Below are 14,147 nucleotides of genomic sequence, written 5' to 3'. Positions count from 1 at the left end.
CAATAAATTGGTAGTTGAGTATAGCAAAAGTTAGGTATGTTAATTTCTTAATTCCTGAAATGCCATTTAGCGGTGACAAGTTTGTCTTGTGTGCAATCAAACACAAAAACATTTGATTAACAGAAAGTACTGTGTCCATAGGCTCTTGTTTGCCTGTTGGTGGCTCAACTGAAAGCGGCGCTAATGGGCTACAGAGGAGAATGAGAGGTAAGAATATTGGTGACTATTTTAATATTTGAGATTTTCTGAACTTCTTGACACTAAATTTCTTTTGTACTTTAGATCTACCTCCCAATGACCTTCCATAAAGAAGGCCCTTACACTTCACGATTCACATGAGGCCATGTCTGTGCGAAAGTATAAAAAAGGTGAGCAGGTTCTGCTTAACCCTATTGGAGAAATGCAAGTTTGTGTACGGCTCAGGTTCCTGGTGTCATAATGTGGTTAGTTAAGTTTTCATTAATGCTTTGTCTGGCTTTTGGTGTTTGGATTCCAAAAAAATGTCTAAGCTGCATTGACCATAAAATTTCTGGTATACAGTTGCTGCGTATTTATTATTGGACACGGTGAGAGGTGTATGTACTATAGTGTTGTAGTAAAACGTATATATTTTAAATCTTTAAAGCCAGATATTAAGAGCAAGTGTTTGCTTTAAGTTTATGAACAGAGAATTCTCAAAGCACTGTAAAGAGAAGAGAAGATGAAAATCACTTCCTCGATTTAAATTTATTAATCGACTGTCTTTATTTCAGTGACAGTGGAAGCCAATGAAGTGAATATTGAGGCATCAGCTCTCTACCTAAAAGTTATTGTTGAAAGCAACAACAAGAACCGCTCCCTCCTGGCCGACAGCCTCAGCGCCGAGGGCAACGGCTCCCTCCTGGCCGACAGCCTCAGCCTCAGCAGCAACCGCTCCCTCCTGGCCAACAGCCTTAGCTAAACGGTAGCGTCTTTCTGCTTGTACGTACTTTTATATCTCTTTTGAATAAAAGTTTTTTAATGATATTTTGGTTTCCTTATTTCTCTGGGGAGGGGAAGAAGAGTGGGGTCAGACAATGAGCATCCTGGGATTTGATATTTTGTCTTTTTTCAAAAAACAATGATGCACCAGAAATCCTGACCCGAAAGATTTGTGGGATTCTTTCAGATTGTATTTTAGAAGGCTAACTTACAAAATATCAAATAGGGTCAAAATATCCAGCAGCATGTGTATTAACCTGACTTGTTTTGAGAGTATCTACTTCTACTGTATTGCAGCAGCATAAGATAATCCTTTTATTAGTCCTGCAGTGGAAAAATGTACAGGATTACTGCAGCATAGAGGATGATGAAAACAAGAGACGACGGTAAAGAATATTAAACAAGTAAAAATCAACAGTAACTAAAATTATTATAAATGCAGACAGAAGAATTTTTTGTTGCGCGGTATATTTATATAGTGCAGATTTTTAGTGTTGTGTGGTCCACTGGGAACACAGCTGGTTGTGCAGCCTGACGGCAGCAGGAAGGACCTGCGGTACCTCTCCTTCATTCACCGGGGGTGACTCGGCCGGTGGCTGAAGGAGCTGCCAGGGCGTCCCGCATGGGGTGGGAGGTGTTGTCCATCAGGGATGATAGCTTAGCCATCATCCTCCTGTCTCCCCCCACTTCCACCGTATCCAGTGGACACACCAGCACACTGCTGGCCTTCTTGATGAGTTTGTTTAGTCTCTTCCTGTCGGCTGTCGAGATGCTGCTGTCCCAGCAGACCACTCCTTAAAAAATGGTTGATACCACAGAGTCAAAGAAGGTCCTCAGGAGTGCTCCCTGCACTCAAAGACCTCAGTCTCCTCGGCAGATAGCGTCTGCTCTGACCCTTTTCATAAAATGCATGTGGTCAGTCCAGTTTATTGTTCCAAGTGAACACCCATTCCAGCTTTATGTTGAAATACCTTAAATATTCACTTAAATGCAGCAAAAGTGACATGGGAAGTAAAGCACAGCTATCGGTGCAGGCACAAAATAACTTGTTCTTCAGTTACCCCAGCCCAAGGTAGAACAAAACACAAATTTTGATGATCATGACACCAAACTTGATACTCAAGAAAATTCTGAAATTGATCCAATATGTTGATTCTCCTTCTGGGTAAAAACCTGCAGCTACTTAATCTCATTTCTTGGATTCATTTCAAGTTTCACTAATATCTGACTAATATCTTGATATCTGACCTCGGCCTCAAAGCAATATGAATTTCTAATGGAACTAAAGGCATTAAAATACAAGGTTGTCAAGTGGAAATTTCATTGTTTATTTAAAAGGTTAATATACTATATGTTGGCACAGTTCAGGCCATCACATTGGCAGCCTGTGTGGGAGAAAAATGTATTTGTGTCTTGATGAAGAACTCACATTGTGGCCAGACTTCCTCGCCTAGTAAATCAGATCAGCTTTGGTATTGGTCATTGGTTCGCCAGATCCAAACCTGCCAAACAGGACCCGGGGGGACCGTCGCCTTTACCCCACGTTACCCCGCCACCAGATTCAATTAGCCTGGTTCACCGGACTCTCGGAGCTGCTTAAGCTCTTGTTAGCCCGTAGCTATGCGTTCAAAAACGCTCACCGTTCTCTTGACGGACCACACTGGTTGGATTTCGCAAAAAGAACACTGTGCAAGCAAAATACACACGTGTTCCTAATTCAGCTTGAAAATGTGCTCCATACAGTAATACAGCTACTTTAAATTTCAAATCAATATACTTTACCGGCTTGCTGCGATCAGTGATTGGCTCCATTTGAATCCTGTCCCCTCCCACTATCGATCCTTTGTGGCAAACATCCTGAACTCCTCCTCTCTGTGACCTGCTGGTCAGTTGTCCGTCCCTCTGTCCTCTGCTGCATCTCTGTAAAGCCTCACTCAAAATGATCTCTTTCTGACCCTCAAAACTATTCATACAGTGTTTTAATACCTTTAGTGACTATGATTTAATACATTCAATGAGTAAAATACTGTAACATATAATATCCTCTATAAGTAAGAATATTGTAAACATATCATACATTCCATAAGTAAACATATTGTGACTTTTTAACATATTTTGACATTCCTATTATTGTGACACTTCTACTCACCACTTGGGGTGTTATTAAATCCTGCTAATAATGTTGTCAATACTGAAATCCTTCACATAATACTGTAGCCCAAAGTTCTTTGCTTTAAGTGTTCTTGAAGTTCTTCAATTAATAAATGGTGAGCAAAGTTATATTTGTCTCCTCCCCTTGCTGATCCGAAAAATTATCCGAACCGTGACTCAAGAACCGTGATCCGAACCGAACCATGAGGTTTGTGATCCGTTGCACCTCTAGCTACCGGTAGCTTGCCGCTGCAATATAACGTTAACGTTACCGGCAGCTTGCTGCTGCAATTAAACGTTAATGTTACCGTGTCAGGGCTGCAACGGTAACATTAACCCCTTGCTGTCTGAGAGCATCTTCAACACCATTTACTAACATGATTTCACAGTTAGCTTTGTCTAGCTTTGTCTCATTCTATCATACTGAAAAGATTTAAAAACATACTTGCAACCAGTCAGGAATATACAGTTGGCAATCAGCATGGCCAGTCTACAACTTAAATAGTCCATTAACATTTGCATGCATGTTTGTGAAGTCCACAAGCTACTAAAACAGTTTAAAAGCTACTAAAATTGAATTCACCTAGCATTACACTTGAGAGCAATACCATGTTAGCTTAATGTTAACATACATATCACCTTCACATTATGTTTCTACACAACTAAGCTAGCTGTTGTAACGTTAGTTGTTGTGACGTTAGCTAAAGTAGTATTTTTTCTATCAAACACTGTTTTCAAGTGTAAAGAAAACTCTGTTTTAGAACAAATACAACACACATATGGTTATAAAAATCCCCGTCTTCAGAATTTGAATTTCTAGCAGTCTGCCCATGCGCAGGCAGGAAAGCGTGTGGAAATGAAATAGTACATATTTCTTTCTCATTACTTTTACCTGAATGGAATTAACTCATTTTAAACGAGCACAGTACATTTTAAGATTAATTAAAAAAGATACGTAGGATTCAATTACACATTAAAATCAATGAAATAAACTGGATTAAGGGGTGCCGAATCTTTTTTTCAGTGTAGAAAGTTGTTGAACACCTTTGGTGAAGCAAACTTTGAAACTTGCCAACGATGTTGATTTAGATGTTTTATTGAAAACAAACAGAATATGACTCTTCAAGCTTAGAGTTTCATCAATCAGGACTCAAAGGAAACCTGTGGATGAGACCTGTGGCTAATTCACTTATTTACTAAAGAGTTTCAGCAAATGTGATTTTTTGACATTGAGAGATGTTTTTTTAAATTGGAACCATTTGTAAATTGGTTTGATTAACAGAATCAAATAGGAAATATGCATAAAGCATATTGCTTGTTTTTTGAAGCACAGACAATTATGTCAAACCTTTTTTTTCAGAATCCATACTGCTGGTAATACAGGAAGTTCCACTCCTGCATTTTATTGTAAACCAACTTTACTAAATTCTTTGAGAAACATGGAGGGACAGAAAGAGGGAGGTAGTTGTTGAATGGACTTCACATTTACCCACAGGTGCTACTTTCTGCTCATTTGGTAATATTCCAGTTTGTAGAGATTTGGTAAATACTGTAGAGGTAAATGTCCTGATTATAAAGGAAGTAATTTTGACAATCAGACATAACCTGAGCTCATCATGAGCAGCTGCTGAATCTCTCCTCCTTTCCTTAGATGTCCATGTATCTTCTGTCTCGCTGGCTCTTTGTCTTGCAGGATGCGGGTCCCAAGCTTCATGAGCAAAAGGCCCCGTGTGGTTCCTGCTATCAAAGCTCACCTTCACATGGAGTCGCTCTCTTCCTTTGCTGGTGCGACTCTTGTTTTGTTTTCACACACAACATGCTCAAATAATTGATTATGTCGAAATAAGTCATAAAAAGTGATAAACATGAACTCTGTACTTTGTGGTGTTTCAGGAGGAAAAGTGACTCAGTTATACTCTCATATTAGTTTCACATTTTCTCCATCAGGTTTGTATGAAACCCTGTAAATAAGACAAGAAGAAAATACTTTGTTCATTCTTGAATCAAGAAATACTTTATTCATCATGTAAACCTTCAGTTTGTTCACATCCCATCAGTAAAGTCTGTTCAATGACTCTTGTTCAATGATTTCATGAACACATTCACTTCATCCTCATCATCTATTTGTTTGACCTGAATCTCAGTTACGTAAAAGAGAATAATGAATGATTCACTTATTGATTATGATTATAATAATTAGTTATATAATACATCATAGTACCTCTTTTGTATAATTATTAAGAAAACAACAAGAACAGCATTTAATCTGTCATAGAAAATAAACATAATTTCACTTAAAGAAATCTTTACAAAGAGTGCTGAGAACTAAATATCTTTGAGTTTACATTTTCATGAAGAGAAATATCAGTTCAGGTCAACAAAGATCATCATGAGCAGTGATAGCCTCCATGGCTAAACAGACACAGAAAGGAGCTCCACCTAAAGAAACTCAAACATTTACAGAACAATAGTGAGAAGATGTCAAAGTACCGCCAACAATGTTTGATTGACAGGTGAAGAAAAATCAGCAATTAAGTGACAATGATGGAGACAAAATGAGTTTCAGGATTAAAACACAAAATTGAATTAGCTGTTCCTTAAAGCACTTTTGACTATTTCAGTTTACAGAACTCAGCAGTGTCTCCATAACCATAATAAAACCTGAATCCAGCAAAGAGAGGCTGAGTGAATGTGGTCTGGACTCTGTGGAGGAGAGTCATGGTTTCAGAGACGCTGTAGAAAGACAGAATACCTCCTCTGTGATCCAGGTACACTCCTACTCTGGAGGACTGAGGACCAGAGACGGGAGTTTGGATATTGTTGTACCAAAATGTAAAACTGTTTTTGTTACAATCTAACGCCCAAGATTTGTCATTCCATCCAAACACACATTCATCAGAGCTTCCTGTTCTGCTGATATTCTTGTATGCGACTGCTACATAAACTCCTCCTCTCCACTCCACCTCCCAGTAACAACGTCCAGTCAGACTCTCTCCACTCAGGACATGATGATATGAAGTGAATCTGTCTGGGTGACTAGAATAAGACTGTTGTTCTCTCATAAATGTTGCTTTTCTGTTCCCCTCAGATAATAACAGATCTGTGTGTGCTGTGTTTGGATCCAGTGGGATTTCACTTGAATATCTTAAGAACTCAGCTCTGGTCTTGGGCTCTGCTTGTGAAGGAGACAGTAAAACGTCCACTTCAGTCACTGCCAGTGAGACGTTTGTCCACTTCTCTCTCAGAACGTCCTGTAGTTTATCTCTGACTTCTGACACAGCCGCCGTCACGTCCTCAAAGTAGCTCAGAGGACGGATATCGATGCCGGACGAGTCTGTAGGTTCTCTGAGTGGTGACAGTGAGGGGTAGTTGTGTAGAAACTGGTTGTGATCCTCTGTGTGTGAGAGCAGCTTCAGCTCAGCGTCTCTCCTCTTCAGCTCAGAGATCTCCTGCTCCAGCTTCTCCTGAAGCTCTTTGACTCGACTCACTTCACTTTTCTGCTGGGATCTGACCTGCTGCTTCACATCAGAGCTTCTTTTCTCCATGAGACGGATCAGCTCGGTGAAGATCTTCTCGCTGTCCTTCACCGCTTCGTCGGCAGAGCGATTGACGGCCTCCACCTCCTGCTGAAGCAGCCTCACGTCTTTCTCTCTGTCCTGGATTCTCTGCTGGATGTTTAGTCGACTCACCTCCAGCTCTCTCTGCCTCTCAGTCCAGTTCTCCTGGAGCTTCTTGGAGGGGTCCACCAGCTTGTGTTTCTTTAATGGAGCCGCGTCATAATGAGGCTGGAGGTGTTTCTCACAATAAGAGGCCAGACAGACGAGACAGGACTTGAGGGCTTTCAGTTTCCTCCCAGTGCAGACATCACAGGACACATCTTCAGGTCCAGCATAGCAGTGATCAGCAGGAGCAGCTTGGAGTCCAGTCTTCTTCAGCTCCTCCACTAAAACTGCTAACATGGTGCTTTTCAGCAGGACAGGCCTCGGTGTGAAGGTCTGCCTACACTGAGGGCAGCTGTAGAGTTTCTTCACATCCTCTTCATCCCAGTGTGTTTTAATACAGTTCATGCAGTAGCTGTGTCCACAGGGAATAGCCACCGGATCCTTCAGTAGATCCAGACAGATGGAACAAGAGATGGCTTCCCGATCCAGCTGAACTCCTTTCTGCGCCATTTTATCTCTCAGTGACGACTGTCTGAGTTTCGCTTCACTAGAAGTGACTCTGCTTTGACTTCTGATCTGAACAACATGCGTTTGTTCAGTGAATGGAGCCTGTCAGCTCTATCGCTTCACCACCATGTTGGTTACACCCATCTTTAAAACTGTAGATCTGAAGGGGAGGGAACAAGGAAATATGTGGACAGAGTGGAGCCGGCTGTGTTTGAGAGCAGGAGGAAGAAGGAGGGGTTATCAAGCTGTGGTTCATTCCAGGAAGAGGAGCAGCGCTGTGAATGTGAACTTTGCTTCCTCATTTACAAGCAGAGCCTCGGTTAAAACCTGCTCCACGTTTGAAAACATTTCATTTCTTTAGTTCAGTGTGGCTTTGTGGCACAAAGGCAGTAAAACTGCCTGTGCCAAAGCACACTGATTGTAATCCTGCGGGCTTAATAACAATAATAACTAGAAAATTCTGAAAGAAATTTTGACAGTGTGGCTTCTACTGCCCGAAGAAATCGCAATATATACACACGCCAATGTTACCGGTAGTGTCATTCAGGTTCAATTGAGATAGCGCTACTCTCTTTTCTGCATTTTAGATTCATACTCTTGGATTGAATCTTGTATTTGTGGGGCTTTTATTTTGAAATGGTGGGACTGGCTGGGTGAGAGAGGGGGAGAGGAGACAGAATCATAATGTTTGACACTAAAATGAGAGGCTTCATCACAAGCATTCCAGTTAGAATTCATTCTGTGGGGCTTTTAATTTGAAATGGGGTGGGGGGTGAGAGGGGAAAAGTCCTCTAAAAATATCTAAGACCTGAATGACTGTATGATAGAGAGAGACAGAGAGAGCGAGAGACAGAGAGAGACTGATCTCTGGCAATCTTTCTCATTTGGAGATTGTCCTATGTTTTATCATTTACAGCTTACATAACTATTGTCCTACTCTGCCATGTCTTTCCTCGTCTCTCCCTCTTGTGTCGTGGTGTGTGTAAATGTCACTCGAATCAGGAAACTTATCAGAATACCCATATTTGATTGGCTGAGCTGCATCACGTATATCTCTAAATCGTGTGTGTGGCTTTTATTTAAAAGGGGGGGATCCTCTAAAAGTCTCCAAGACCTGAATGACTGTATGAGAGAGAGACACACACACAGAGAGAGACAGCCAGAGAGATAGAGGGAGAGGAGTGTATGTGCGTGTGTGTCTCAGTGCCTCTGTGTGTTTATCAACATCACTAATGAGCTCACCTGTGTGCTTGGGTGCATGTTGGTGATTGGAGCACCTGTGTGTTAGAGGCTAATTAAGAGAGATTAGAGTGGACAGTGATTTTCAACAAAACTACCTGTCAAACATATGCCCTTTATACCAAAACCATGAGACTAATCAATAAAATATGGATACCGTGAGAGAGATAAGACTCTGGCAAACGCGGAGATGTGTTTTTTATGTTTGTGGTCTTAAAAATGTGAGCTCGAGCGCAATATGCAAAACTGGTACCGTCTGCTTTCTTTGAGAAATGAGTGGTCAGATTTAACATGGAGTCTAATGGAGCAGTTGGTTGGAGTTCATGTCGCTCTGTGGCTCTTTGAGCCAAATGTGTAAGTCCGTTGGATTCCAAAGACATCTGTGTGCGACAGCACAACATTTCCAAGCTTTTTGGCCAAAAATGGTGTATATAGAGTAAAAATTGTGGGAGCTGGATCAATTTGTTTGGAAAAATCACAGAATATTTTCCTGCTCCGCTCCACTCTGACGGTTATGCTCTCACTCTAACTCTTAACGAGCTGCGCAATACACACCTATTATAAAATCTGAAACAGACCCAAAATTTTCCTGAAACTTAATCTGTGACTTCATGAAAACTGTGCTAGCTATCAAAATGTCCATTTGGCTCAATAAAGTGCAGCGTTTTGTCTACGTTTTAAACTTTGAATCATGTTTCTACGTTAATGTACGGCTCGTCAATAAGGCGCCAAAGTTAAGTGTTTTTTTAGCTCTCTTCACGCCGCAACCCCATTCAAGTCAATGGAGAAATTTTGCTCAGTTTTTGGGGATTTTCGGGAATTTTCGGGAAAACCGCTGGGCGAATCTCTCCGAAAAATAGATAGCACACTATTCCCGATCAGGCCGCACATTTTGATATATTTTTGACGCCGCTGTTGGCAACGCTGTGTGAGGAGAAGCGTGGAGAGATTCGCCCAGCGTTAGCTCCCATCATTTCCAAAGGTTTCTCAAACAAAGATGTACATGTCCAGTACAGAAACGACGGGAGCCATTTGTGGACTGTCCATCACGAATACAAGATTCAATCCAAGAGTATGAATCTAAAATGCAGAAAAGAGAGAAGCGATATCTCAATCGAACCTCAACGATACTACCGGTAACATCAGCATGTATAGCTATATATTGCGACGTCTTCGGGCAGTAGAAGCCACACTGTCAAAATTTCTTGCGAAATATTCTAGTTACTTTTACAACTTAGATATTTCTTCTGCTATTCTTAATAAAAAATTAATGTCTTTATTCCCAAAGAAGTCCTTCACAATAACATGACTAGCAAATTACATGAAAACTCAATTTTGCAGTACCAGCTTCTTAAATTCCTTCCTTAAGTTAACGTCAATGCTGTCAACACATCCAGGACCATATGCATTTCTACATATAACAAAGTGTCACATTGTCTATACTTTGTAGCCACATTCACTCCAGTGATTTAGCATTGAACCTCCTTGAAGTCGGAGGTCTTGTGAGTGACAGATTTAAAAAGAAAGGTCTGATTTGACGCAGCTCCAAAAGACTGGAACCTGTTTCTGCACAGAAAATGCAAGATTGGACCGAAATACAGACACATTCTGGCAGACAGGATCAGATCAGAGATTGAAGGTATCGGCTAACAGGCAGGCAGGTAGACACATACAATCTCACAGAAGCTTGAATGCAAAGACACGAGACAAGAAAGCAACACAGCAACTTTGCCAAACTGGCAAGGAGTCAGTGGAAAAAGGCTGATTAAATATCTGCAGGGCTGATGAGGGAAGTGGGAACAGGTGAGCATGTGTGCATGTGGTTGTAAAGGAGGTATGACACTTTGCTCAATCCAATTTCGTGAATTCAAGATATTGAGTCACTATTTCAGTTTATGTACACTCTTCGAATACACTTTAAATTCAACGTGTTTGTTCTCACTGTGAAATAAAAGGCACTGTTCTCTCCACTGTGTTAATACATCATGAAATACTCTCCTGTACACTTGCATTGAATGCCAGGTGAATCGAGGAAGCTATTGCAGGTTTAGATCCAGTGCGAAACAGAGAGCAGTGACTTTACATTATGCTCAAGAGAGGGATTTGTGCACACGCAGTCACGGACGAGAGCAGAACCAAGAGCCAGGAAAACATCACAGCAAAGAGGTGCATCATTAATGCAATTTGAAAATCCTCTTCAGAATGTGTAGCATGGTCAAAGCCTGCATATACCGAAGATAATTATTAGTGGGCTAAGTACTAGAGTTTGGCATCCCTTGTGTCTGAAACAAACATTCCACTCCCGCATTATTACTCAGCATACAGCTGCTCAGTTCTCTATGCACTTCTGCTGTGATATTAATACAAATCTTAATGATGTTGAACTCTTGATACAGTCTTTTAATGAACATTGCACCACTTTGCTGGATAAAGTGGCACCCTTTAACGAAAAGACTAGGGCTGCCTACAACACTTCTCCGTGGATGACAGACGCTGTCTGCAGCTTGAGACGGAAGTGTCGCAGGACAGAGCGGCTATGGAAAGCCACTGGGCTAGAAGTGCATCACTCATATCTCAAAGACCTCAGAGTTTCCTTTAATGCTGGAGTAAAGGAAGCTAGAACTGCTTATTTTGCCAACTTAATCTCTTCCTCAAAGAAAAATCCCAAGATTTTGTTTGACACAATTAAGAGAATTGTTTCACCGTCTGTCTCTACATTACCATGCTGTTCTGTTGACGATTGCAACAAATTCCTTACCTATTTCAATGATAAGGTAACAGCTATTAGGTCTGGCATTCAGCCTGGGATTTGTTCATCTACATGTAGCTCCTCGCAATCTCCTACTGTTCTGGACTCTTTCCAGCCTATCAGCCTTCAAGACCTGATGGACTTAATTAACAAAACAAAGCCATCATCTTGCCCTCTAGATATAATACCATCCTCTCTATTTAAGAAAGTTCTGCTAATTATTGGCCCTGCAGTAACATCTATTGTCAATTCCTAATTGTCTACAGGAATTGTCCCCTCCTATTTTAAACATGCCATTATCCAGCCCATATTAAAGAAACCCAACTTAGATCCGGCATTGCCAATGAACTACAGGCCCATATCAAAACTGCCTTTCCTGTCCAAAATTGTAGAGAAAGTGGTGGCCAACCAACTTACTGCTGCACTGGAGAGGCACAACATGTACGACGAATTCCTGTCTGGGTTTCGCAGACAACACTCTACTGAAACCGCTCTCCTGAGGGTTTCAAATGACATTCTCATGTGTTCTGATGCAGGTGACTGCTCTGTGTTAGTTCTTCTGCACCTCAGTTCTGCATTTGACACTGTAGACCATAACATCCTGATAAAGAGGCTATGTGATTGGGTGGGCATATCTGGCATAGCGCTAGACTGGTTCACATCTTACCTCAATGACAGAAGTTTTAATGTCTCTGTGGGTGATTTTGTGTCTGTTACCTCTCCACTGTCTTGTGGCGTACTGCAGGGCTCGGTTCTGGGGCCTCTGTTATTTTCCCTTTATCTGTTACCTTTGGGACCGATTATAAAAAGTTATAATGTGTCCTATCATTTATATGCAGATGACATCCAACTCCATCTGTCATTCAAACCCAGTGAGGCCTTCACATTAACTAGGCTCCTGGACTGTGTCAATGCCATCAGAGACTGGACGGCAGAAAATTGCTTACAACTCAACGACACTAAGACGGAGGTCCTAGTTATTGCTCCAGATGAGTTTGTCCCCATGATCAGGCAGAGTATTGGTCCACTCTCCTCTGCTGCCCATTGCAACCTGCGCAATCTAGGGATTTTCTTTGATCGATCCATGTCGTTTGACCCCCATGTTAAGCAGCTGTCCAGATCATGTTTCTTCCATCTAAGAAATATCAGTAAACTGAGATCTGTAGTATCAACACCTGAACTAGAGATGATCATACACACATTGATCTCCTCTCGCATTGACTACTGTAACTCTCTTTTCACATCACTCAGTGTATCTGCTCTTAACCGTCTGCAGGTAATCCAAAACGCTGCCGCCAGATTACTCACCAGGACAAATCGACAGTCTCACATCACCCCCGTACTCCGATATCTCCACTGGCTCCCTGTAGCATTTAGGATACACTTCAAAATTCTCACCATCACTTACAGAGCACTTCACGGTCAGGCTCCTACTTATGTAGCTGATCTACTTCACCCATATTCACCCACCCACACTCTCAGGTCAAACCCTCTAGGTCTTCTGTCAGTTCCACGCACACGATTTAAGACCCGTGGTGACCGAGCCTTTGAGGCAGTGGCGCCGAGGCTGTGGAATGCTCTGCCTGCGAATCTACGCCTCGCAGATTCTGTGAATACTTTTAAAAATCAGCTCAAAACCCACCTTTTTAAGCTGGCGTTTGAGTAACAACCCATGTCCTGGACCTGCTCTTAAAATATGTTTTAATTTTTTATTTATTTTTATTTTTATTTTTATTTTTTTTCTCTGTGTATGTAATTTATTGACCAAATGGTCACATTGTGTTTTTTATTGTTTTAAATTTCTGCTTTGTTAAAGCACTTTGTGATTTTTTTGTCTGTGAAAAGCGCTCTATAAATTAATTTTATTTATTATTATTTATTGTGCCAAAACTGAAATATCCAACAAAGTAACTAAAAATGGGTGTTGAAAAAGAAGAGGCAAATAAGGAATTGTTTTATTTTTGCTCACTATTTTCAGTTCTGGCACAAATAAGGTAACAGACTTTTTGTCATATTATGATAAGCTAATCAAAAATCTTGAATCCTTGTTTCAAAGATTTAAACAGGTTTGCAACTTGGACATCACATTGCACCTCAATCCTAATAACGCTGCTGTCACAGAGCGAAACCATCTAATTTCACCTGTTGCATCTGCTCCCTCTGCCATCTTTCTCCTTCTCAATCGTGTACCCACATGTATTCCTCCAGGGAAGGTTTGCTGGTTCACATTCACTCAACCTGTTTTTGTGTCCAGTCTCCCTTGAAACCACCGCTCTATTAGCATTGACTGCAGAGCAGCTTCCCCAGAGCATACAGGGGTCAAACATCCTGCTCAAAGCCAAATCAATAGAAAGAGGTTCTTGTTCACTTTCTAGGTTTAGCAGATGATCCCATTCTGCTCACAGACAGGTTTCTGCACACTTTAGATCAACTCCCCTCTCATCACGAGTGTGAGCTGTATGTTTTATCTGATTGCCCTGTGATACTCTGGCTAGATCGACTTTAAGTCAGCACCCACACTTCCTCACATATGTCGCATCTCGTCAATATTTTCACATCGATTTCATCTAATTTTCATCATCAGTTGTATCTTTCTCATCCCTAGACGTGAGTTTGTCTCACGGCTGCTGGCCTGTGGGTGCTGTGGGTTTATGAGCAGAACAGAAACTGAATGTATAAGATATCAGCTGCAGTTTCTATGGTATTGATTCACAGCCTCGTTACTTAAATGAATCCACGTCTCAGTTGTTTCAAAGCTTGAAGATTATTTTCAAATAGTTCCATGGTTGTTACCTGGATTCATCTGATCAGTGTGAGTGACAGAGATAAGAATCCCCGACATCCGTTCCTATCAATGAACTCACAGTGAGGATAAGTTT

General features: G+C 41.2%; 1 protein-coding gene across 1 annotated transcript; it reads right to left on the bottom strand.

The window, feature by feature from the left end:
• Positions 1-5,098: 5,098 nt before the first annotated feature.
• LOC116396812 (tripartite motif-containing protein 16-like protein) lies at positions 5,099-7,400 on the bottom strand. The gene has a single exon (XM_031871675.1). It carries the CDS (start codon positions 7,281-7,283, stop codon positions 5,724-5,726), a length of 1,560 nt encoding a protein of 519 aa, XP_031727535.1. The 5' UTR covers positions 7,284-7,400; the 3' UTR covers positions 5,099-5,723.
• Between the last annotated feature and the right edge of the window lie 6,747 nt (positions 7,401-14,147).

Source organism: Anarrhichthys ocellatus, unplaced genomic scaffold (assembly GCF_004355925.1).
Source record: "Anarrhichthys ocellatus isolate YVR2014 unplaced genomic scaffold, GSC_Weel_1.0 scaffold60, whole genome shotgun sequence".
Lineage (NCBI taxonomy): Eukaryota > Metazoa > Chordata > Actinopteri > Perciformes > Anarhichadidae > Anarrhichthys > Anarrhichthys ocellatus.
Note: the sequence above shows the minus strand (reverse complement) of the source record. Positions and strands in the feature narration are given on the sequence as shown.